Here is a 27,880-nt window from a genome sequence, read left to right as displayed (position 1 = left end):
TTATTTTAATAAGTTACAGGGGTGAAAACCTAAGAAAATTTAGTGTGATTTTTAGTTTCAAATATGTCATTAAAAAAACTTTTTATTCATTCTAAGGGACTTTTGGCCCTCGGTAATAAAGTAATCTTTTATTCTGCGTTTCAATTTTTCAAAAATACTTATTAGTTTTCTCAGAATTCGAAAAAAATGATTACCTTTAAAATACAGGCGTCAAAATTTTTCATTTTGTTCCTTTCCCCTTAAAGTTTGTCGAACTTATTTAGAAACACCCTGAATTGATAAAGAACAAATCTAAGTTGTTAAACATAAGCAAATTAATCAAAAAAACAGAATGTTAAGAAAACCGGAGTCTATAGTTGGGTTTTAATTTCAGTATTTTTTAAATGCCCGGTACACCATAAAAATTTAACTGTTTACCAACAATATTATTACAGAGGTATTGTTAAAGAATTAGGTTATACGCTCTGAGCTTCGCTGGTGTCGCTCCTAGCGGTTACTAATTCAACTTTTACCGGTAATTTTTAAATTTATTATTTAATTGTTATCGCTTAATATTTACAACGCAAAAAAGTAATTAAATTGTAATCGATTTTTTTAAGATTTTTCTAATCATTTTGACGTTCTATTGATAAAATATCAATTTCTTACTTCGGATACTTTGACAATAATCGTGTAGATGGCGCTAAGATTATAATAGATTATTTATAATTAGATATTACAGAACATTAAAAAAACTTAAATTCAGTATTTAAAACGTAAGTATATTTAAGGTAAAAATATATACCACAGCTTTGACCAACTAATATTGTTTATAATTAATGTTTTTAATTTTAACTTTAAATTAATCACTTTGACATTTATGTCAAATTTCCGGTAAACGTTTACAAACTTGTCACTACTGGCGTTCGCGAATTTGTAAATATCCCCTCTACGTACGAGCTCACAGCGTATAACATATTATAAAAATCACTTAAATCTGCCAACAGGTTTAGGAAATATGAGACATTAAAAATGACAAAATTTTTAAGTCGACGGATTTCTATATGCACGCAAGTTTATATAAAAATATATTATATTGAACTAAAATCATCTTAATAACATACCTTTTAATGTTCTTTATAATTTGGAGCACGAAATATTGTAAAATGTTTCAGTTTCTCTGTAAATACAGTGAAAATTATTTAAAAACAAATAAGAACTGTCAGAATTAATCGGTCTACCAATAGATGTTGCCAAGTTTCAACTTCATGGCTTGTTAAGTAAAGGTGGCTATGAAACTAGTGTAATTGGAGTCATGAATATCACAGGCACAGAACTATTTGTTCTATGCCACAGGACTCATACTATACATTCGACAACGCTGTTGCTGTCATTTTTACGAACTAATTCAACTAATTAAAATATTGACAATTCGGATGTACTCGTTATTCGATATTCGATTATGTTTTTGCACTTAACCACATAATTTGTATCGTATTGTTCTTAGATTTTAAATTTAAAATTAATTACGCCTATGGGCACATAAACAGGATAAGAAAAGCTTAACAAAGGTTGTGAAGAATTTTAACTGATTAATTTTTATATTATTACCTACTGTACAGATTACGAGAGTGGAATACACAGTGTACAATGACTGTAACAAAGGAGACATTTGTTCAACTAGAAGAAAAATATGCTAAAGTAATTAAATTGCTGGAAGAAGATAGTAAATTTGATCCTGAAACTGAACCATATTTATCAAAATATTCAGCTAGACAAATTTTGATCGGTATGAAAGCACAAATTGAAAATTTGTTAAGGGGCCAGGGACTGGAAGAATCTTGTCAGAAAAAGTTAAATGGTAAGGAATAAACATGTATGATACCTAGTTTGCATTAAAAAGTTTATGTGACGATTAATACTTTTCACAACTACTTATTTCCCATTCAAACTTTTTTAATTCACACCTTGAATGATGGTCAACACCTTGATGGCGTTGAGAGATATTTATAACTTATGTTGAGTGCGTTACGAGGCATATATGTCCCATAGTGAACCTTTACCACAGTGTGTTAGACACAGTTGATGCAACCAACCACTAGTGTAATAGGAGGTCTATTTGTTCCATATCGCAGCCAAGGTGTTAAGAGTCTACAGTAGCGATCAACAGGTAGCACCAAACACGGTCCAAGATTGCGGCTGTAATTTTGAATATTTTGTCGAGATATTTGGTACACATATTCGTAATATAATAAAGAATGGTGATACAGAGCCCAATTTCAGAAATATATTAGTATGTGGAAATTACTCTGTAATTAAATACAATATTAAAAAACGAGCCTGTACTGCCATTAAGAAGAACAAAAAAATACACTTTCTTCAAATAAACTTTTTTATCCCATGTCTAGATTTTGTGTCATTTTGGAACTACTAATGAAATAAAAAATTTTAGTACAGTAAAACCTAGATATAACGGACATCGGATATAACGGGCAAAAAAATTCGCTCAAATGTAAAAAAAATTATAACGTCTCTGTATTTTACAAAGAATTTCAATAAAAATTTTATTATAGCATAATGCAGACATATTTCTAATAATAGTATAAAAAACAGCAAACAAAAGTGCAAACAAAACTTAAAAAAAAGTTTTTTGATTCATTTTAAACGTATTTTTGTATAACGGACTTTCGGCTTTAACGGATAACCTGTCCCCCCAATTGGTCCGTTATATCGAGGTTTTACTGTAGTTCCAAAATGACACAAAATCTAGGCATCGGATAAAAAAGTAACAGCATGAACCCGGAAGCCACCTTCAAGAGATTCCACAAGGAAGTCGGTAAATGTCAATAAATTAAGTTCAGTGGAGCGGCCAGAGAGAAATCCAAATTGCTGGTCGATAAAACAGCATTTTAAACTTGCTGACAAATAGTGACAAACAAGACTCTCAAAAACTTTGGGAATACAACTCAGAATGTTAATAGGACGATAATTGTTCACTTAAGACATCTCCAGATTTTAGTATTGGGGTAATAAAGCTTGTTTTCCAGTAGGCTGGGAACATCCCGGTCTTTAATGACATGTTAAAAATGTGAAAAAGAGGTCTAGAAAGTAAAAAACTTAAGTGTTTAAGAAAAGAAGGTGGAAGACCATGTGGACCTGACCCCTTGTTTCTATCCAAAATGGAAAGTTTTTCATATATAGACGAAATAGAAATGCCAAATTGAGATATAGTAAATTGTGATAAGTTGATGTCACCAGAATCTAAGATATTATCCTGCAAAACACAATCTCTATCACTATAAGTTTTTGAAAAGTATTCAGCAAACAAATTAACAATTTCTGTACCACTAGGACCAGTGATATTATTATAGTGTACCACTGATGGTATATTAGGTTTGCTATTTTTATTACTAACAAATTTCCAATTTTGGCTTATTTTTATAAATATTTATTTACTAATATCAAAACTGTTTTCTATTACTTCCATTTAGCGTGCCTATGAGTATAATTGTCAAAATTTTGATCTTAGATAATGTCAAAGATTACCACTGTTGCCAAAGTTTCGCAGACCTTACGAAAAAGGTATGATACTATCTCCTGAAGTTATATTGATAATGCGCTACTGGCTACTGTATGCTCTTAATATTTGGTGAAGGTTATATGTATTAATCCACGAGGAAAAATTTCCTGTAGTTGGCTGTATACCATTACAAAAACATAAAATCCTTTATAAAAGGTATATTTGTTAAAATCCCTATACAGGGCTACATCAAAGACAGAACTAGTTTTCAATCGGTTGACCGATCATCATCAGTGCAATCCTAAAATGGAATCCTAAAGTGGTACCTCGGGCGAAAAACATTGGATATCTTAATCATCCATGTTATAATTCACATCTTAGTCATATGTTCCGATGACGGATCAATTGTAAAGGGTTTTTACCCTGTTATTTTTACTTTGGTGGCTTGCATGTAGATTCTAAGTGAGTATAACCTATAAAATTTTTTTAACCTTAGTCAACATTTCAAATACTTTACATCATTTTATCTGGTTGTACACATTTTAGGATTGCACTGATGATGATCGGTCAACCGATTGAAAACTAGTTCTGTCTTTGATGTAGCCCTGTATAGGGATTTTAACAAATATACCTTTTATAAAGGATTTTATGTTATATGTATTGTTGATAGTGATTATTTGTTGCTGTTTTGCAAATCCAGGCAGTTATGCATTTGTTTTTATTTTTTTTGTGCTTGGCAATTTTTTTTATTTACATTTATGTGCTCAGCAAGGGGCCGGCGATAACGGGCCTGCAAGGGATGCACTGCAGACAGGCGCCGTTGTTTAGTGGCGCCATAATGAGCTTTTTTTCTGCTGGTGTTACACAAAATACTAATTTTAGAAAACCGAAGGGCACCTATGCTAGTTTTGCAAGTGGACACCTTATACCCTAGTACTGGTACTGTCGGCAACTGTAACCACTCACATGGGAGCAATTACAAACAACATTACAAGAGGTATAATATCATTAATAAGTCGTATAAAAATATTTAGTTTATGATACAATGATATTTTTCTAAAAAACTGAAGAACTCTGTCTAACTGGTTGGAATCGCTGAGAATGTTGCATTGCTGCAGATTGAGATTTACCTGTAGTCTTAATTCAAGCTGTGTGTTACTTTGGTGTGGATTATAGAGATTCTTTGTATAATTGCAAGGTCTTATCTAGAGAGACTGGTGGGGCCAGTGTAAAGTGCCTTATACAATGCGGGCTGGATTGCATATGGATGTATTTAATCCATTTATGGGCACGACTTCATATGCAAACTCTTACAAAGGAAATTACTTTCTGCATATGAAGACGTGTCCACGAATGTGTTAAGAAGCTCCAGTCGTTTTGCCATAATCTCCTAGTGAATCTGTACACATTTTGAAATCTTCGCAAATTTGGATGTGGCGTGTTGATGTGGTATCTATAAAAGTCGTTTTAGCATGCTGATCTGCTAGTTCATTGCCAGGTGTACCAATCTGAGGCAGAATGCAGAATCCATATAAAGGTTATCTTAGTGTTGTATAATGTAGAAAAGTGGAGGTAACAGTGATTGATATTTTGGACAAGTGCATGATCAGTAAATAATTCCTGACTGCAAAAAGTGGAAGCTAGAGAGGCTATACAAATGGCAACATTTTTATTCTGGAGGTTAATATGCTTAACATATTAAGCCTCAGCATGACTTTTTTTTTGTGAGATGTGTGAACATGAATTATTACTCCTGGTTTTACAGGTACTCATTTTATTCAGACTGGGTCGACGTGAAGCTTGTAGATATTTAAAAATATCTAGAGTAGTCGCCCGCACTGGGGATCAATCTATAGCCTTCTGCATGATAGTCGAACACTATCACCAGAGCTATCTGGCAGAGGAAGCTAAGGAAGCGCTTAAATCGGCAACATTACTTAGGAGAATCAGTTGCATTGCCACTGTAGAATGACGAACAACTGAATGAATCAAAGTGAATCTGGTGTAGGAATTATGCATGGTGATGAAATATACAGAATTTGAATGGTGACAAAATGAAATTTTAAAAATTTGGTGGATTCTGTTTTACACTTAATGCAATTGATATACAGGGTGCGCCATTAGTGCGAGGAAATCAAATTACTCATTTGTTGTAAGAGATAGGAAAAATTTTTATTTTGGTTAAAGTTGGGACATAGATAGAACCATAATTTAAAAATATTTTGAAATATACAGAGTCATTCATATTGACGAGGTGACACAATCTTGTTTTTTATTAACGGAACACCCTTTATATTTTTTACATTTTTGGATTCTTGTCGATGTTTTTTTTCTTAAAATATAAGGTTTTGTAATGTTATATGAGGTAGTTTAAAAGATAATTACGTTTTTTTATTAATTTCATAGCAACTTTCACACCCTGTAGAATTGTAGTGATTTGACATCAAAAAATATATTTATGTTCATTCCTAGTTTCGACTGCTATATAAAAAATTTTTAACAATAGTAGACTACATTAAAAATCATTTTAATATAAATACATTTTTTGATGCCAAATCACTATAATTCTACAGGGTGTGAATGTTGCTACGAAATTAATAAAAAACGTAATTATCTTTTAAACTACCTCGTATAACATCACAAAACCTTATATTTTAAGAAAGGAAACATCGAGGAGAATCCAAAAATGTGAAAATATACAGGGTATTCCATTAAAAAAACATAAGTTTGTGTCACTTCGTCAATACGGGTGGCCCTGTATATTTGAAAATATTTTTAAATTATAATCCTATCTACGCCCCAACTTTTACCACAATAAATTTTTTTTGTATCTATTACGACAAATGAGAAATTGGACTACCTCACACTAATGCTTCACCCTGTATACTTGTTTAAATGTTTTATATTAATCGATATTACATAACTTATTAAAAATAATTTTTTAAATTGTTGATATGATAAAAATCACATAATTTATTGTAATAATGTTTAATATCCAAGCATATTAATTTTGTTTTTCTTTTACTTTCAGCCATGCTAGGTACCGTTTACTTGTATTTGGGTATGATATCAGTTGAAACTGGAGAAGTTTCTAATGGTAAAAGCCATCTTGAAAAATGCAAAGAAATAATAGAAAAATTCCAAATGGAACCAGATTTTATATTAATAGCACTCAATATGTATAACCAGTTCGGAATAATGCTATCAGTAACTGAACCAGAAAGTTCGAAATTATATTTGGATATAGCCGAAAATTTATATGCAGACTTTAAAAGCAAAGATGTGAATCCAATTGATATTAGTGATTTATTTCAATTAAATAATAAATCACACGATGTTGAAATTGGTTTAAAAAATTTGGAAAAAATACACACACTCACATTATATTACTTAGCTCAGATATTTGGCGCAATGCAAGATGCCTTAAAAAGTTCAGTGTATTGTCATTTAACTTTAAAAAAACAATTAGAAATGAGTGACTATGATCCTATTGATTGGGCGTTGAATGCAGCAACATTATCCCAATTTTTTATGGAAAAAAATTGTTTTAAACAAGCTCGACATCATCTGGCGGCTAGTTTATTTATTCTTGATGAACATAAGAAACAGTTGGATTTTAATAAAGAAGAAACTGAAGCTTACAATGCCCAGTTAGAGACTTATAATCATAGGAGTGCTGATGTTGCAAGATGTTGGTTAAAATATGGAATAATGTTACTTTCAAAATCGAAGGAACGACTTTTGAATCATACTGATGACGCTGATACTGAACACTGTTCTCTCTCAACAAACTTTTCAGATCTCAATATTAACTTCGAAGGTAATTTGTCAAAATATGATTTAAAAAATTTAATCTTTAGTGATCTTAATATAGGAAGTTATGAACAGGAAATCACGGATCAATTCATATTAGTTCTACCCGACGCAAAGAAAGTATTTTTACATTCTCAGATGTGGGCCAATAAAGCTCAAGAATATTACACTTTAGAAACTCTAGCATCTGATTTCATAGAAATAGTATTAGATCAAACACAGTTATATTATAATCTAATATTCTTTGAAGATGATCCAGAGAATCAAGCTAAATTGCACAAAAGAAGGATAAAACTTCTTGAAAACATAATTGCTAATGTAAATTCTCAATATTATCTACAATATTGTAGACAAGTTTGGTTTGAATTAGCTAGAACTTATGCCGATATTTTAGATATAAAATATGACAAATTAAGAGATACAAAATCCCGACCTACTCCACATAGTCTAGCAAAAATAAACCACTTAATCGATAATGGTATTACTCATTATACAAACTTTATAAATTCTTTTAAAGATAAAGTTACAGAAGTGTTACCAGAAAAAATTCCGGAGGATGTTGAAAGGCCATTCCTTCAAGCGTACTTTCATAAAGCTGCTTTATATGGAAGATATGTATCTCTTGACAAAGAAGTGCAGTTAAAAAATACTGAATTAAGCTTAGCGTGCTATAAATATGTTAATGATTATTGCGAAAAATACAAGAAAAGTAAAGAACTTATTCCTATGGAATCTGGTATTTGCAAGGAGATGGTTACGTTGTTGCCTGTAAAAATACTTAAATTGAAAAATTCATAAGTCTTTTAAGTTAAAAAGTGCGTCTTGTATACTAAATCCTAGTCATAATAAGAAAATATCTTACTTTGCGTATAATGAGAGAATTTTGTCAGTAATTATTAATAAATACCATCGTTAATTAAACAGTTTTATATTCTAACATTTTTCAAAAATGCTTTAACCTTTTAGACCTTCCAACTGTTTCAGTCCTTATGGCACCAGACCGTAAGAGCTTGTATTGTTTAAATGTCTGACAGCCGCGGCCCGCGGCAGAAGATATTTTATTAGCTTATGTGGTCGAGACCAACTAAATTTTCATTCAAAGAGGACAATAAGCCCAATACTCAATAACGAACTGGGCATAAAGTCATCAAAGACTAAGCTATAGTTTGTTTTTAAACCAGGAGGAGTAAACTAAAAAGAGTTTCACACTCGAGAAAGTCACTAGAAAAATAACCAAACATGTATAGCTGGTTCCAAAAAAACTGATACGACTCTTAAAGCGTATTTTGAAGAAAATTGAGCAGTGTATCTTGAATGACAAACACTTATTATTTACATACTGTCACTGCCAAAATTTAAAATTTTTTAGATTATTTTTTGATGATTGTTTTTTTTAATTCCGCCAGTGGCGTAGAATTTGGAAAGGGTCAACCATTCACTTTCCCCCGTCGTACGCCTCTGGTAATATCCAGAAACGTTTGTTTAACATAATTTAGTAGTTTATATAGTACCTATACTTCCTGCCAAGTATGAAAAAGATACGTCGAATAGTTTTAAAATGCTGAGCAAAAATAGTTTTTAAATTTTTAGATAAAACACCTTGTAACTCAGTAAGGAACCACATTTTATTTAAGTGTTTTAGGTTAAATCTTCGTATTTTGTGCTCAGGTTTCTGCAGTCACTATATGGACAATTATTAATGAAACACCCTGTATAATATGTAATCAGTTGTTTGTTGTTTGTTTATTTTCCTATTTGTCTGTCATACTAAGTAGCGATCAACAGGTAGCGAAAACGCGTTCCAAGATCTGTAATTTTAAATATTTTTTCGAGATATTTGGCACACGTATTCGTAATATAATAAAGAATGGCGGTACAGAGCCCAATTTCAAAAATATATATTAATATGTGGAAATTACTCTGTAATTAAATACAAAATTAAAAAAACGAGCCTGTACCGCCACACAGTGGTTCCAAATGCCTTAAACGTGGTCATGAACCTTTAAAAGTGTATATTGTTTATACATTTTGGAATTACTTTCGTTCCTAAGGGTTTTTGGCATCGCTGATTACGAATCTGACATTATTTTTTCTGAAAAACAAAATGGCAGATCCAACATGGCGGAAAAAAATTGAAAATATCAATCAAAAAGGAAAATTTTTTGTCAAATTTGTTACATTAAGGTCGCTGATTACAAATCTAACATTACTTTTTTTTTAAACAAAATGGCGGATCCAGTTTGGACGAAAGAAATTCGAAAATTTTATTTTAACCGCATTTTTGTTTAAAATTTTACATTATAAGGGACTTTTGAAACTGCTGATTACCAATATATTTTCTTTATGAAGTACAATATTCAGAACCTATTACTTATGTACAACTGCCCATACGGACTCAACAATCGCCAGAATCATGCAATATACGTCATTTCCCACTTTTGTATTTAAACAACTGCCAGCCATGCATAGGCAGCTAAACCAAAGTGATTATGTATTTGCTTACTATATGTTTTAAGATTAATAAACATTAGTCGCAGAATTTTGTACTTTTTGAATGCATCTTTCCAAAATTTTAATTATTTCAAGTATATTTTCACTATTTATGCAATAACAAATTTAAGGCATATATTGTTAATAAATGTTTATTTAACTTACATCTTACATTAGTACATACTTAAAAAAGAAGAATTTGCTTTACAGCGATAAAATTGATAAACTACAAAACGTTTTACAGCGTTTTCAATATAAGCGTTCTTTTTCACTTTCTCTGCCGGTCAAAATAACCCCGGACATGGCTCACTTGTTCCTGAGTTGTGATCCAGAATACATCCAGCCTGATCCTCATACCTGCGTATTAGGATTCTACGATAGTATGAGAAAACAACTGTAAACATGAAAATCCCTAAATAGGGACTTCTTTTTCGCCTCATGACCACGTTTTCAGCATTTGGAACCACTGTGCGCCATTAAGAAGAACAAAAAAATACACTTTCTTCAAATACTTAAACTTTTTTATTCGATGCCTAGATTTTGTGTCATTTTGAAACTACTAATTAAAAAATGACACAAAATCTAGGCATCGGATAAAAAAGTTTATTTGAAGAAAGTGTATTTTTTTGTTCTTCTTAATGGCGGTACAGGCTCGTTTTTTAATATTATATTTAATTACAAAGTAATTTCCACATATTAATATATTTTTCAAACTGGACTCTGTACCGCCATTCTTTATTATATTACGAATACGTGTGCCAAATATTTTGAAAAAATATTCAAAATTACAGCCGCAATCTTGGAACGCGTTTTTGCTACCTGTTGATCGCTACTGTTTCCTCTTAATTAACCTATGAAATGCAAATATTGTCAAAATTTTATCAATGTCATTAGTGTCAAAATTTGATAACATTGAAGTAAACTTGCCTGACTTTGAACCAATTACAAACAAGCTTTATGGCGCGGGAAATGTCAATTGCTCCTCTTAGTTTAAAAACAGACTATAATACATCGCTAGAGTTCCAAAAAACTGTTTTTTTTTATATAAAAGCAGACTAAAAATTAAAGGAATAAAGGCTGTATGACACTATGCATTTTCTTGTATCATTTCTATTTTCTAATATCGTTTCTGATATCGTTTCTTGTATACATTTTCTTGTATCATTTCTTGTACGTACATTTGTGCCCTGTATGACACTATGCAAGTTCTTGTATCGAAAACTGTATGAAATTCGGCACGTGATTGGTCGAAATTTTGTTTGTCACCCTGTCACGTTACCAGGGGCGTAACAGAGGCCCCCGCAGCATGATGCTTGCGGGGGGGGGCCAAATCGTTTAGGGGCCCCATCTGGTCATCTGATATTATGTAAAAATCTGTTATTGTTATATTATTTTACGGTGTGTGTTTAAAATTAAAAACTTAAATTTCTAAATTGATGTATTTGCCAAGTTAATCATCTCATAATATCTAGAAACTTAATCCCTTCCGGCCTACCGAAATTTTATGGTAACGGCAATAAATTATGTCGTGTACTATTGAAAGATTTGAGAATTGCAATTTGCCGAAATGGGTTTTCTCTTTAATCTTTACCTACGTTTAGTATTTCGATACAATTATCCAGAGTCGTAACAGAGGCCCCGCAACATGAAGCCCCAATATGTCCAGGGCCCCATCTTGTTGTCTAATATATGTAAAAATGTGTTTTTATATTATTTGCATACATACGTTTTTTAAGCAGTGCAGTATTGAAAATGAAGTTGTCCATCCGAATTAATAAAATTGTTGATATATTCGCTGATAGTAGATAGTGCACGAAGAAAGTTACTCATCTCATAGAATAATACTAATGTAATCATTTAGTAATGTTAGGTCTATTTTATTCTATACCAATAAAGATGAAAAATATAAGTCGTCATAAACAATGCATGAATACACCATTAGCTCAGTAAATGACAGTTTTGGAGTGAAATTATCAGCGTCACGATGTACGTATTTGCTTGACAATTTGGATTTAGGTTCTAGTTACACTCCACTTCAAAGTTGGATTTATGCCGTTGGTTGCTTTTACTTCGGGGGGTGACACCCCTCCTTGGGGTGAAAAACATACGTTTAAAATTAGTCCGGAAATGTATAAATTGACTAATTATAAGCAACTTTTGTTCTTCTATAGAGTTTCTTTATCTATACTAATACTTTTCAAGTCATTTGCGATTGAAAATATTTATTAAAAAAACAACGTTCTCAGACGGGTTTTTCACAAATAACTCAAAAATAAGTACGTATTTATCGTATTAAATATTAGATATCGAAAAAATATTTGTAGCAAAAATGTTGTTTAAAAGATTCAGAAAATGGTGTACTTATTCATGAAGTCTATCGACACAGTGAAAGCATAGTTGAAGCTCATGAAAAATTATTCTTATTTGTCCAATTCCAAATCGAATATTTCAACCTGAAATAATCAAAAATGAAGCAATTTTCGGGAAAAACTCTTAAAACTGTTTTTAAATGTTTAAAAAAAGCTTTGTTTTTATTTGTTTTATAAAACTTTTTAGCACAAAAACTATACGAGTTCGCTCAAAATAAAGTTGGCCCCTTTTTTGGTATAAAAAATCGTGAAGATCTGCCCCTATTTCGTACCCCAAATAAAATTTTTCAGTAGCGCTTCACCATTTACTTTAAATATTTATTGTTTATATGATTTGTAAGTTTGACCGGTTCGAAGTTCTTTTTTGTGAAAAAATTTATTAAAAGTTTTTTTATTTTGGAAAAATGCCTTTTTTATTCAAAATAACTTAAAAAGTATTAGTGATACGAAAAATCTCAAAGAGTAAAGAAATGTAGGTAGTTCTTGCTTTTATAAATATTTTGGCTTTATTTTGTTTTTCTGTAAGACAAAAATTTTTTAAGACACGGCTGTTTAAAATTTGCATATAGTCGTGATTAGTGACTCGTTTAGCCCTTAACCTAGAACCCTTTTAAAAATAAACACTTTGAACCGGTGAAACTTACAGGTCGTATAAAACAGTTAGGTAATTTGTAAGGCGATAAGGATTAGTTTCATTTGGGGTGCTAAATAGGGGGATATTTTCACAATTTTTTACCAAAAAATGGGATTAACTGCATTTTGAGCGTAACTGGTTTAGTTTTGATGCTAGAAACTTTTGTAAAAAATAAAGCTTCTTTTAAACACTTTAAGAAAGTTCTAATGAGTTTCCCCGAACAGTATTTCATTTTTTGGTTATTTCACGTTGAAATATTTGATTTGGAATTTGACGAATAAGAAAAACTTTTCATGAGCTACATGTTTTCTTTTACTGAGTCGATGAACTTAATTTTTGTTTCACTTTTTTTATAAGCTAGATACATTTTTGCTAACAATATTCTTTTCGATCGAATATTTACTCTTTAAACTATTTGCCAAAAATCGCCTAAAATCGTGGTTTTTTTGTTGAACAATAAACATTTTTACTCATAAATAACTCGAAAAATCTTGAGTTGACCACTTCGGTGGTGACACTGAAAATTACACGGTATCGCCATATTTTACGTTGATTTACTGGGCTGTAACACATATAGGTATTTGTCACACATGTCGCATTGGACAATTTTTTAAAGGGGGCCCATTTCCAATTCTGCGGGGGGGCCCCGACGGAGTTTGTTACGCCACTGCACGTTACATTGGTATGTACAGCGTCTACAGCTGATTTTAAGGATTTTATAAAATTTATAAACTTTTAAAAACAAATATTTTAATGTTATAATAACTAGAATTTTTACGTTGACTTTTGATTATTTGTGTTTTTTATTTTGTTTTGATATTTGTGCTAAAATATTTGCATTATAATTATCTTCAGTTTGATCCAAATTGGAACTATTGTATTTTCCTCTATTAAAAAATTATGCAATATGAAACCCAAAGTTATTCTAAATATATGGTTATTAGTAGAACAGTAGTCCATACCAAACGGTATATTAAGTATCAATAAAATATTTATAAATAATACCTACAAAACACAAATAAATTCATCAAGACATTAATCATATGATCTTATTTTCAGCCGCCATTATGACATTTAAAAGTTTTACCAGCAGGTTTTACGTTTTTGCTCTTTGCGCAGAAATTGGCGCAGTTATTGTACAAGAATCTGTGCCAGACACAAATTCTTGTATCGTTTCTGATATCGTTTCTTGTATCTGTGTATGACACTATACATTTTTTTGACATATCAGAAACGATATTAGAAATGATACAAGAAAATGCATAGTGTCATACAGCCTTTACGCAGAAAACACAAAAAATCGCCGATATTATTAAGGTTTGCTCCAACACAACGTAGAACCGCCATGTAACGATCACGTTACTATAAATTTAACGTTCCATGGTACTGCGCAGGACGGTGATAGTTACATGGACGGTTTCTCGCTGTGTTGGAACAAACCTTTAATTAACCTATGAAATGTCAGTAGTGTCAAAATTTCATAAATGTCATTAGTGTCAAAATTTGATAGTTGTGGTTCATAGGGCTTTTCATCGATCGTCATTTGTTTCGAGCTTCTGTCATATGTTGTATAATCTGTGTATAATATTAAATATACACGGTTTATACGACATATGACTGAAGTTCGAAACAAATGACTGTGAATGAAAAGCCCTATATCCAAGACTACCACGTCGGTCCACCGTTGGAAGAGTTCACCAACTTTCATCTTTTACAGTGCGTTTCTTACGTCTGGCCAATCAAAAGGAAAATTTTGTTCTGTCACCCAAAGTGGACACGCCCTCATCAATTTTGTAAAGATAAAGTTGTTTATCAACATATTCGAATTTTTTTAATTATTGGTTAATACAATGGATGTTAAGTTATTAATTTAATAAAAATATATCATAGAGTCATTTCAATATTTCAGATAAATATGAGTAGTTTATTAGCCTAATTCGGGGTTATATACACATATTATACGATAGGTAAATCCATGGGTAAATCCAATAAACATTGTAAAGACCAGGAAATGAAACAAAATAGTTGGAAATTCCACGGCACTTAGCGTAGCACTTAATTCGTCTCACTAATGCAGTACTTCTAATTCAGTTTTAAACTGAGTTTTGTTTAAAAATTAAAATTGTCTCCAAGTTTCATTAAAAAATGATTCGGGGCACCGACGCATGTAAGCAGAAAACTTCTCAGACATAAATAAATTAGAAGCAACTACATGTCAGGAGACAGTAGACATTTGAAAGATCTGGAACTTTAAATATTATGAACCTTTAAGTCGTCTAATTCGGCGCTAAAATTGACCAGTTCCTTAAGAGGATGGGTACGTATTTTCGGCTACAATGCTATTCAAATGGGGATTAATTTTTTTCGAATCCTGAGAAAACTAATAAGTATATTTGAAAAATTTAAACGCAGAATGAAATTATTAGCGAGGGCCGAAAGTCCCTGAGAACTTCTATAATGTTTATTTTAATAAGTTACAGGGGTGAAAAACTAAGTGAAAATTTAGTGTGATTTTTAATTTCAAATATCTCATTCAAAATAAACTTTTTATTTATTCTAAGGGACTTTCGGCCCTCGGTAATAATTTAGTCTTTCATTCTGCGTTTAAATTTTTCAAAAATATTTATTGGTTTTTTCAGGATTCGAAAAAAATTAACACAATGTCTGTGGTAATATTTTCCAAATCTATCTTTGTCTTACAACGCACTCAGTCGAATATAATGTCAGTCAGACAGTGACAATCATTTGTAAGCGTTCCATAGTAACAATATATTATTAAAAAATCACTTTAACACTTTTCTTTTTTTCTCTATTGAGTATTAGTTTTTTTTGTAGGTACATATAAATTATTACAATCACTGAATACATAGTTAGTGAAAAAATTATCGCATTTATTAACTGAATTAATAATTTGCAATTATACAAAAATAACAGTTATCCAAGAACATTCAAAAGCCATCTCTTTAAGTTAATGATGACATTTTCAAGTAGAATGACATTCTAGTAATATTTACATATCCATACCAGTGTGAATTTTACTACATGTAATTTGCCGTGTAAAGACAAAAAAAGTAGGGATAGCCGTAAAATATTTGCGAATTATGTACCGATGGCCTTAAGTAAATATGCCTCTATTTTGTGATTTTTTTTTCGTCGTGACCTCTTTAAGCTAACTCGAAAGCTCCACAAAACCTCAGGGGTGGCCCGTCGGGGTAGGCAAGGTAGGCGCTGCCTAACCTCTTCAAATGTACAATACAATAATAATTTATTAATATAAATTATTTATTTCAAAATGGTAATTTATAAATTTTGACACAATGCGTAAGTATCTAAAATAAAAAAGCTACTTTTTAATTTCTCTTCGAAGTTGTAATTATTGTACGCTCCTCGTAATAGTACTACTGACTTCTATTAATGGCACTACCCTATGGTCAGGCATTTGTTTGCGCCTTCGGTAATGGTTTTCCCGAGCTGCATCTCGGGATAGCCAATTGTATGTTTTAGGATCCTGACTACAAATTCTGAAAAAACTAAAAGTGCAAATTTTGTCATGAAATTTGGCACGTGGAGTTAAAATAATATTTGGAACAACTTTTCCAAATAACTTTTTCCGATATCTCTAACGCGAAGCCAAATATCGAAAATTCGCCCTGTTTTTAGATTCGCAGTGGATAGCGTTTAAAATTTAAATTTGAGTTGACTATGACTATCTTAAAAAATGTGAACCATCACACTTGCTTGACTGCAAAATTTTAAATCTGTATTTATTTTGATAGCCGCAATATAGGGGTGTCTTCATAAATGCGACACACTGTGTTGTGTGTATATAGGTATACGAGTATATAATATGTAGAGTATAGAGTATATAAACGTATATGTGTCGCCTACCCGCATACTAAGGTCACGAGCCGCCACTGCAAAATCTTATAAAATTTGTAAAGAAAAACCAACAAAAGAGTTTTTTAAGATACTAATCTGATTCATTGTCAATTAATAAATTAAACTTAAGAAATAATCAAAATATTATTTATACTACACCCACGATCATGATGCACTAAAAGTTTAATAATAATATTATAAATACAAAAACATACAAAGACATAACAAAAGCGACAAGCCAGAAACTCAAAATAAATAGATACCCTTGTGCCCGGCACGAGATTCTCATTTAAGGTATACTAAATAGTCCAATATAGCTCTTTCTCTGTCACTTATATAGGATGCTCGTAAAATCTTTCTCTTTTCAGCCGTGCCAGTACCAATTTTGGCTCAAAATTCTCCAGCCGAATAATCTCCGCTGTAAGCGGCAGCGATTGTACTACGCGCACAGTTGCCAGATTTTATATAATTTATGAAGATAAAAAGAAATACACACAAAAAATTAACAGACATTAAAAGATTTTAAAAATAAAATATATTCTTCTGCATGGTTAGGAAGGTAGTGCCATGGCTCTATGGCACTACCTCACGGGCCGCCACTGGTTGTCAGACTCCTCTGATACGTCTAAAGGTGGGAAACTATGTAATGTAATGTTAATTTATACGTTTATAACGACCATTTCCATCTCCACTAGTTTCATCTCTTTTTATTTCACAATGTATTATGTTTTCCATCTTTTGCGCTATTTTGCCGGTTATTAGCGCGCTCATCACTGTATAGTTTCTCACCTTTAGAGGTATCGGAGGAGTATGACAACTGACACAGTGACAGGAGAATTTTATAAAATACTCTTGTCACAGACGTCTAAATGTGGGAAACTATGTAATGTCATGGTAATTTATACGTTTATATCGATAATTTCCACCTCTACTAGTTTCATCTCTTTTTATTTCACAATGTTCATTAAATTTAACAATTTACTATTAAAAGATAATACCTGCTTTTTAATATCCAGAGTTTTTAAAAATTTCAATAGAATTTCAAAATTAATGTCATTAAATTGTCTGCGCAAAAAATTGAAGCTAACCATTAAACTTAGTTTTTTGTGATCTTTCCAAATGTGCAAATGGATTTTGAAAATTTCAATATACAGTAGGGTGGAGTGAAAATAAAACAAAATTTTTTTTTTTCTCAAATTTTTTCGCCTGTATGCGGAAAAGTGGTCTCACGTGTAGTGTAAGTAGCTTGCAAAAAATGAATTTGATGGGATAATTTTTTCCGGTGCCCCAAGCCACCTAAAAATTAAGATAACGTGAAAATAAAACAAAAATTTTTTTTTCTCAAATTTTTTCGCCTGTATGTGGAAAAGTGGTCTCACGTGTAGTGTAAGTAGCTTGCAAAAAATGAATTTGATGCGATAATTTTTTCCGGTGCCCCGAGCCACCTAAAAATTAAAATAAAGTGATTTTTTTTGCAGCTCTTCGCTTGTTTTCCGTGAAAACAACCCAGAACTCACCACGAGGAGGTGGCTGCAATTCGAGTTCCACCCACCCACCCACCTTTAAAACGTTTATGATTTAATGCTTGAGATTAGCTAAAAACTCAACTTTTGTGTTAAATTTAGGTAATGCTTGTCGGGAAACTATTTGGGACCTTATGAAGCCATCTCTTGCTTCAGGCCCACATACTTTTAAGGATGCCTCTGTTACCAACTTAACGCAGCGTTCTATAGCTTGGGAGTGACAGGGAAAACGTAGTATCTCCATTTCTTCAGGAACATCTTTAATCATCTGTTTTAGATCTTCTGTTGAAATTTTTTTTGTCATTGGAGGTTCGCTTATCACTAATTGTTGCCAGTCAATCATTTCAATGTAGTCATTTGCGTTAAAGTTAATTTCTGGGACTTTAAATTTTCTTATTTCATGGGAGTTTCTGGATTTTAAGATTCGCCGCAAACCTAACTCTCTGATATGCTGCCGTTCATCACAAAGCATTGCTATCAACACATTTTCAGGATGTGCAAAATAACCATTAATTTGTATTATCCTGTCCACTATTTTTTGCAGTTCAGGTGACAAATACCTCGTCCTTTTTACTAAATTAAATAAATGTACTGGTCCATCAAAACAAAATGGTCTTGCTTTAATCTCGAACCACAGTGGGGCATATACGTTTTGTATATAGCATACCAAAGATTTTAGGTTTTCCGAAGGAGGATCTGTTGCTACGTAAAGACGAAGAATTCTGCTTGCAGTTGTTAGCCATCTAGCATGTGAAATTTTTCCCGGTTGTCTTCTTGCTAAGTCACTCGAGATTTTACCGTTAGATACTGAATTACTAATTTCAAATAAATATTTCTGATCCGTGCTAAGCTTCTCGATTTCCTTTGCATCATATTTGGGTAAAACTGATCGAATTTGCTCAAATTTAACTACAGGAAGATGCTCGCAGTTTTGTAGTCCTTTTCCAATTTGTCCTGAAAACTCACGTGGTCCGGTAGTTTCTCCATCCAAGTGCTTTATTAGATGGCGCAGAGGTAGTTCATTGGTATGTAATATTCAAATAAACCATTGCATTGATCGACCAATTGCAAGTTCTACTTTACGGATAACACCATTGTGAATACCTGTATTGACAGCAGTTCCGTCGCATCCAACAGCTACCAAATTATCAAGGTCTACATTTTTATTTAGAAAGTCCAACATTGTCTTGCTGATTTCTTCTGCACTACCCGACGATACACTAATATGTCCTATATATTTTGACTTGGGCTCAGAGACTAAGACAATATGTTCTTCAGATATGGTAGTTTTGTAGTATTTATTATCCTTCATTTCATTTTGTAGAGTTCTATCTTTTCTACCATCAAAATAGATTCCATGAAGAAATTTAAAAATTTTTGTATCATCAATTTTAATCTGGTTGCGCCTTTTTTTTCTCTCCCGCCTAATTTTACTCCGATCTATGATTTTGTCATGACTTTCTACCGAGATGAAACTTAGATCTTGCAACACCGAGTTTGTTATTATGGATGCTACTCTATCAGATACTCCTGTACGATCGCATGCTTGAGCTAAGTTTGGCAAACTAATTCGCATTTGTTTTGTTTTTTTTGTATTCGGTAAATCGTCTTTTGTTCCGGTTTTTGTATTTTTCTCGTAGACACTTGTGGCACTTTCATCTGAAGACTCACTTATAATTTGTTCTACTGGAAGATGTGTTTCGGATCTTGATGAAGAAGATGTAGCTATTGGAGATTGTGTTTCCACAATTTTCCGGTAAATAGAGCGTTCTAGTTTTTTGGTAATTACTTTATCCACCGAACCAATTACCATTTTTCTATCATGCCTCTGATCTTTAATGAAGTCATGCTCTCGAGCCGGTATTTTATTTTTGCATTTGCATAATAAATAGTCAGAACATTTGCATGATGCAATATCAAACAATTTCTTTTCCAATAAATCTCTAAAATCTTTAACCTTTCTTTGCATATTGGCTGAGTTTCTACTTTTCATAGGTTTTTTAATATTTCTGTATTTTTGATGTAATTCCTTTAATTTAGATTTAATTTGTTGATCGGATATTATCGGAATGGATGCTTTAACCCACAGCAATTTTAATTCAACAAGAAGAATTTCATTAATGTCACTAACAGTTGGTTCAGCATTATTTGCTGCAGCTTCTTTCATAAACTGGCGAATACACAAAAAGTTTCTGATAACATCAGCACAGGTCGGTAACATATTGTCTTTAAACTTCCTTGGTGCTCCAAAAACACAACAAGCGACGTCTGTTCGTGTTTTAGGCATGTTTTCTTTTTTTACGGATCTCACGGACACAGTTTAACAACACAGAATAAAACAACGGTTCACTGTATTGCATCTAAATTGATACTAATACAAGAAACGCAGTTTGCTCTCGAATCGAACTACTACCAAAATTAACCAAGTAAGTATTAACGAAGGCGGGCGCATCGGCGCATTACTTTAGTGGGAGGCCAATAGCCTCAAATTTCGAAGTAGTGGGGGCACCGCTAAACGAAGTCCGATCGATTTGAAATTTTGCAGGGTATTACAACAAATATGCAGACCACTTTTCCGCATACAGGCATTTTAAATTTTAAAAGTTGATTTTTTCGCTCCACCCTAATATACAGGGTGTTGTTTCAAGGTCACAATGATTTTATATTTTTTTGGTAATACGGACCTGGATTTTTCTTGCGATTAGTAGTTGGGTGGTTTGAGTTCTAAATGAGACATTATTTGTACCAACTATCAAAAAATATACAAGGTAGTTGTAAAGTTATGGATCCAAAAAGAAATGTGCAAAATCGATAAAACACCCTGTAACTCAGTTATAAAAATTGGTGAGGCGATAAATGTGGTATATCTAGAACCGCCTCAGTGACCTCTATTCACCATTAAAGTATTTTTGTTGTTTCCCAATGAAACACCCTGTATAAAAGGTGTCCCAAAAGATTTGAATTGCAATTTTTTTATTTAATCATTAAGTAGATAGGGTAGGGGTTTTATGGAATAACACATCAGACAAGTGGCCTCCACAGTTTTGGTGGTACCTACATACACACTCTTGTCGATATATTCCATGATTATTTAGCATAAATGTGGCTCAATTTGGTTGATACAGCTATTTACCTATTCCATGCACGGGTAGTTGTAGAGGCTTGTTGGTATAAACCTTCAACTTCAAGTAACCCCTTCTTCTTCTTCATGTGTCGTGCTCGATTATCGAGCGTTGGCTATAGTAATTTTGTTGACGGCAGCTCGGAAAAGGGATGTGTTAAACCATTCTCTCAGGGTTTTAAGCCATGACGTTCTTCTTCGACCTGGCCCGCTTCTTCCGTCTACCTTGCCTTGTATTATTAAATGAAGTATAGTATATCTCTCTGGGTGTCGCATAACATGGCCAAAATATTCAAGTTTTCGATTTTTAACTGTTCTGACGACTTCCGTGACTTTTCCATCCGGTGCAAAACAACTTCGTTACGAACTCTATCTACCCAACTTATTCGTAGGATTTTTCGTTATACCCAGATTTCAAAGGCTTCCAATTTCTTAAGAAGAGTCCAACCTTCGACACCGTATAAAAGAGTAGAGAACACGTACCATCTCACTAATCTAATTTTAAGATTCAAAGGAATGTTGTTTCCACATAAAAGTTTCTTTATCTTAAAGAATGCAGCTCTGGCCTTCTCTATACGTATTCTAATTTCTTTGCTCATGTCCCAGTTATCATTTAGATCACAACCAAGGTAGGTGATACTGTTAGTTCTCTCTAATTGTTCACCATTAGCTGTTACTACTTCCGGTTGTATTGGCGTCTTACTGACAACCATCACCTTGGTCTTTGCGGTGTTTAGCTTGAGTCCATATTCATCACACGTTGTGGTAATCCTATTAATCAGATGTTGAAGTTCTTCATAATTGCTCGCAATTAAAACCGTGTCATCCGCGTATCTCAAATTATTAATATTGACGCCATTCATTTTGATACCACATTGAGCATTATCCATTGCTTTATTGAAAACAAACTTAGAATAGATGTTAAATATTTGTGGGGACAAAATGCAGCCCTGCCTTACTCCTCTTCGTATTTGAAGTTCTTCAGACGTGTCCAGGCCAATCCTGATGTTTGCACGTTGATGTCAGTAAAGATTTTTGATAATGCGTAGGTCTTTATGATGAATACCCACTTTCTGATGAATAGCAATCATTTCAGTATGTTTTACTCGATCAAAGGCCTTCTCAAAGTCAATGAAACACATATAAACCGGATGTCCGACATCTCTGCATCTCTGTACGATAACTTGAATACTAAACAGTGCTTCTCTGGTCCCAAGGTTATTGCGAAATCCAAACTGTGTATCACCAAGCTGTTCTTCTATTTTTTGGTACATCCAAAATTTTACGAATTTTGCACTCGAACTCTAGGATGTATAAGTAACCCCACAAAAAGGAATCTAATGGTGTTATATCACACGATCTAGTGGGCCAATTCTGAACGTCCATCAAGTTAGCAGAACAAAGTCAGCAGAGCACAGTTATTTTTATACCATAATTAAATGTAAATTAAATGCAAATTTAATGTTCCAAGCAAAAACTTATTTGCTCTTTTCTTTTAAAAGTTATCGCATGTTCTGCTAACTTGATAATCAAGCTAGCAGAACACTAGTTCAAAAATTTGATAAATCATTTATAATTGAATGCCAAAGTATTCTCTGAATGAAATGCTAATTTAATGTTCCAAGAAAAAATTTATTGCTCTTCTTCTTTAAAAGATATCGCATGCTCTGCTAACTTGATAATCAAGCTAGCAGAACAGTAGTTCAAAAATTTGATAAATCATTTATAATTGAATAAAGCATTCTCTGAATTAAATGCAAATTCATTGTTCCAAGAAAAAATTTATTGCTCTTCTTCTTTAAGAGTTATCGCATGTTCTGCTAACTTGATAATCAAGCTAGCAGAACAGTAGTTCAAAAATTGATAAATCATTTATAATTGAATGCCAAAGTATTATCTGAATTAAATGCAAATTTAATGTTCCAAGAAAAAATGTACTGCTCTTCTTCTTTAAAAGTTATCACATGTTCTGCTAGCTTAATTAGGCATTCCAAATCACGTGATATAATATGGCTGCTGGATGGCGAAACTGTCATCCATAGGCGTATCCAATGTTTAAACCACTTCATATTTACTTTGCTATCACAATTTCACAAATTTCGCTACACAATTAACAAAAAAACAAAACCAAACAGGATATTCTTTACAAATTTGTCAATATTCAATGTAAACATTAGATACGACATGACCACCCCCCTTAACTATGTCTATGGCCATGTCGCTTTAGCCATCCACCGACCACCACTGACAGTTCATTGGAATCCCTAATTGTGAAGTTAGCAGAACATGCGATAACTTAAAAAAAGAGCAGTAGATTTTTTCTTGGAACATTAAATTTGCATTTAATTCAGAGAATATTGTGTTATTCAATTATTATCAATGATTTATCAATTTTTGAACTCCTGTTCTGCTAGCTTAATTATCAAATTAGCAGAACATGCGATAACTTTTAAAGAAGAAGAGCAATACATTTTTTCTTGGAACATTAAATTAGCATTTAATTCACAGAATACTTTGGCATTCAATTATAAATGATTTATCAAATGTTTGAACTTGCATTTTTGCTTGGAACATTAAATTTGCATTTAATTTACACTTAATTATGGTATAAGAATAACTGTGTTCTGCTGACTTTGTTCTGCTAACTTGATGGACGTCAATTCTGATCACCGAAACGAGTGATGACACATTCAGGAAATGTCTCATGCTGTAATTGAATTGTTTTACGGGCTATAGGACATGTGGTACCGTCTTGTTGAAACCACATGTCTTCCACATCAATATCATCTGATTTAGCTAGCAAGAACTTTATTATCATGTAACGATAACGAGCAATAGTAACAGTCTCTTCTTGACCAGTATGTATTTTCAAAGACGTATCCACTCAAAAAGCAGCATCCACTGTTGGGGATCCGGAAGGGCCGGATTTACATGTTGAACCCGACTAGGCATTAATATTTCTGGCTCCCCACGCCTTGATCCCCCGCCCCCAACCCCCTCATAACCAACCAACTTTTGGCTTTTGCTGCTGATTGCTTTAATAAAAACTTATACCCATACCCTAGTATTCTTTTGCACTATTAACAATATTCTATGGATATAAATGAGAAGTTTGCTAAGGATTGAAAATAATAAATACAAAATTACCGTAATTAATGTTTTCTAAGGTTTTAATAATAATAGTTAATAGTGATCATATAACATCAAATAATACACAGAGAGTCCCACCGCCATATACTTTCAAATGCTCTGCAAGAAATCGGTCAAACTCCCAAAGTTGCCTTGATCAAACAGTCCTAAATGTTCATGGCTACCTCGAGAAGCTAATCCGTTTGTGGATAGAAATTTTACAGCGGCAACAAACGCGCTTAAGAACATTCCTCCAGTATTCAGTTTCCTCATTTAACTGATGATGTGTAAGTTGGTTGCCGGTTTTGTGATGCATCGTTTTGAGCCACATAATCACGTAACTCTTCAGATATACTCCAGTTTGCAGGGTCATATTCAAATTTAAGTGCCGCCAAAGAATAGTCATTGTTATTAGAACCGACATTATCACTAACATGTATCATCATCTAAATACAGTGTTTTCGTTTTCGTAGATTGCTCGTTTTTGTCCTTTTCACTTACTGCTACTGCTCTATGTTCATTTTCAACCACTGGTTTAGTTGATAAAACACTCGGGCCGGCCTCGTACTTCTCATTTGCTCTCTCTTTTTCTTTAGAAAAAAATTTTGTTAGTTTAGGAAGTTTTTCTTTATTCAATTGCCGCTATACCCTGCGACCAAAATCCGCCCGTTCCGCGCCCTAACAAATTTGGCGCTCTAGGCCAGTGCCTTGTCGGCCTATTGGTAAATCCGGCCCTGTTTATAAGCATGCATATCAAGATCTTTAGTACTTATAAGTATACGTCGTAGAAAGCTAAACTGGCTAAACTAACTTAACGTTTTAAAAACCATTTTCATGTAAAGACATAAGAAACTGGTGCAATATAGCTGATATCAGTAATAGAAGAGCAGAAGAAGGATCCTTACGCATAATTCAGGCAGTATGACGCCTACTAGATATTTTTTACATAATAGTGCCTCGTGATGTTTTAATTTTGTCCAGGAGTTTTTAATACTTCAACAACTAAAAAAGGAATTAAAATAGGGTAAAATAATAAAAGAAAGTCCCTCATGTGTGCAGTTTATGAAATATGTATCAGCAAATGTATGCAACATATAATACAAACTGATGCAAATTACCTTCACCTCTGTTAAGCAGTTATTTTCAGCTCTGTTGAGTAATAAAAATTAATGATCCATTTTTCTTTCAAGAATTTAACTTATATTTAATTAGTTTTCGCTTACTGATACATATTTGAATGAATTTATTGTCACAGAATCAGAAATCATTCCGTGACTTCTTGAGGACCATGTTCAATTTTGCTATGCTGGTACCACTGATAAAATTTTTCCATCTCAAAACCAGCTCAGCGTTGCCATTGTTAGTGATTTATCAATACATCCACGGACTTTTACGAGCGTTAAAGGTCTATAATTATTTATTCCAATAATCTGCATAAAATACATAATAAGAACATTTTTAATCATTTAAAAGTCAGCAAATATAGAGGTAGGATCATCACTATACTAAAATCTTTGACACTTTTTATTATTAATTTACTTTCGGCCTAATAAAATACAAAATTAAAAATAGGTACAGTCGGAAAAATAGGGCTTTTCATCAGTATTAGTGTGTCTTCCGAACAGTAAGGTTGGTTTTGTTACACGCGCTTAATTACTTTTTGCTCGAATTTAGGCAGGTAGATATTTTATTTTGGTTTGTTATTTCATAAACCCATAGTTAAGGTAAGTACAAGTTTTTTAATATTATAATGAGTAACTCTTCCGACGGGGGTACTCCCCCGTCTGGAAAAGACCCACCAGATGAGAAAGATATACAAGGCGAAATGGAAATTGATAATAAAATATATAATTTAGACAACAAATATATTTCGACAGACATCGGACCGTACTATGTTATCGTTGAACCGGTTGATCAAAAAAGTCATTTATCGGCTGTTAAAGTTGGGCACTATTTATTTAAAAATACTACTTTTAACACACATGTTATTGACATAAAATTAGTCGGGAGAAATAAAGTAAAAATTATTTTTAAATCTTATAATATTGCTAATGCCATTATAGGACATAAATTAATAAAAGATAACAATTTGATCGCGTATATACCTATTTTTTTCAACCATAAAAAGGCAATTATCAGACAAATTGACACATTTTTGTCCGAAAAGTATATAATGGAGAATATCGAAAGTGAACATAAAGTTGTAGATGTAAAAAGAATGAAACGTAGGATAGTTGATTCTGATAATGAGACACAGTTTGTCCCTAGGCAAATGATTGTCTTGACGTTTTTAGGAAATAGTTTGCCAAAATTTGTTAAAATTGATTTGGTGAGATTTGCTGTAGAGCCCTACATATATCCTGTAGTTCAGTGTTTCAGGTGCCTTCGATATGGCCACACAGCCAAATACTGTAAAAGCACTACAACTAAATGTAAAAAATGTGGTCAAACCCACGATGAAAATGATGATACCGATTGCACTTCTGACACTTACTGCATATACTGTGAAAAGCATGACCATCAGTCCGTATCAAAAATTTGCCCGAAATACCAGGAACAATTAAAAATTAAAAAGATCATGTCTGAAAAAAATGTATCATTTAAAGAAGCTGAAGTTATTGTAAGAAATCCGTCTTACGCTAAAGTAGTAACACATAATAATTTTAATATTTTAAATAATTTAAACAATTTCCCTGAGCTGAATGGTAATATTGACACGAACAATTCCCCCTCCACGAGTAATACAAATTGGGTACCACGTCCTCATTACCAACAGCCGAAAAAGCGCAAAGTAAGTTCGCCCCTTTCAGTTAATAAACCCCCTTCATTTAAACTTAAAAATACCGCTTCAAACCCTATCATTCCTAATCCACATAGAGAAGCTTTCCATTCATACAAAGAAAAATTAGAATCACAGATACTGCAGAAACTTCCTTCTATTTTTGAAAATATGCTTAAAAAATTTAATTTGGTAAACCCAGATCCACTAGTTATCCAGGAAACACAAACAGAACTCAGAACAATCTTAGATACGATACAATACAATGATAGTGATAGTGACGAAAATTATTATTAAGTAGATGATAAATATATTGCAATGGAACTGTAACTCCATTACAAAAAACAAAGCTAATCTTATTAATTTTCTAAACGATCACCCTGTTAAATTTGATTTAATTATGCTTAACGAAACTTGGTTATCTAAAAAGAAAATATTTCATTTACCAACTTACAATATATTACATGTAGATCGAACTGATGGATTCGGAGGCACTGCCATACTTATTAAAGATTCCCTATGCTATCATGAAATTTCAATTCGTAAAAACTTTAATTCCAAAATAGAAGTATGTGCAGCATATATCGATGACCTTAAGATATCCTTAGCCTCCATTTATAAAGCTCCCAACATAAAAGCAACTA

The 27,880-nt window shown here is 32.6% G+C and overlaps 1 protein-coding gene across 1 annotated transcript; it reads left to right on the top strand.

Annotated features, from left to right (window-relative positions):
- Nucleotides 1–1,418: 1,418 nt before the first annotated feature.
- On the top strand, nucleotides 1,419–8,233 carry LOC114343398 (KIF-binding protein). The gene is made up of 2 exons (XM_028294214.2): nucleotides 1,419–1,840; nucleotides 6,531–8,233. Exons 1-2 carry the CDS (start codon nucleotides 1,630–1,632, stop codon nucleotides 8,108–8,110), a joined length of 1,791 nt encoding a protein of 596 aa, XP_028150015.1. The 5' UTR covers nucleotides 1,419–1,629; the 3' UTR covers nucleotides 8,111–8,233.
- Nucleotides 8,234–27,880: the final 19,647 nt, after the last annotated feature.

Source organism: Diabrotica virgifera, chromosome 3 (genome assembly GCF_917563875.1).
Source record: "Diabrotica virgifera virgifera chromosome 3, PGI_DIABVI_V3a".
NCBI classification, from domain to species: domain Eukaryota; kingdom Metazoa; phylum Arthropoda; class Insecta; order Coleoptera; family Chrysomelidae; genus Diabrotica; species Diabrotica virgifera.
This window is presented reverse-complemented; position numbering and strand designations above follow the sequence as displayed.

What these genes read in the sequence shown, in the direction of transcription:
- LOC114343398 (XM_028294214.2), top strand. Translation starts at nt 1,630, where the DNA reads ATGACTGTAACAAAGGAGACATTTGTTCAACTAGAAGAAAAATATGCT. An exon ending in TTGTCAGAAAAAGTTAAATG is followed by an intron (nt 1,841 to 6,530) that starts GTAAGGAATAAA and finishes TTTTACTTTCAG; the next exon opens with CCATGCTAGGTACCGTTTAC.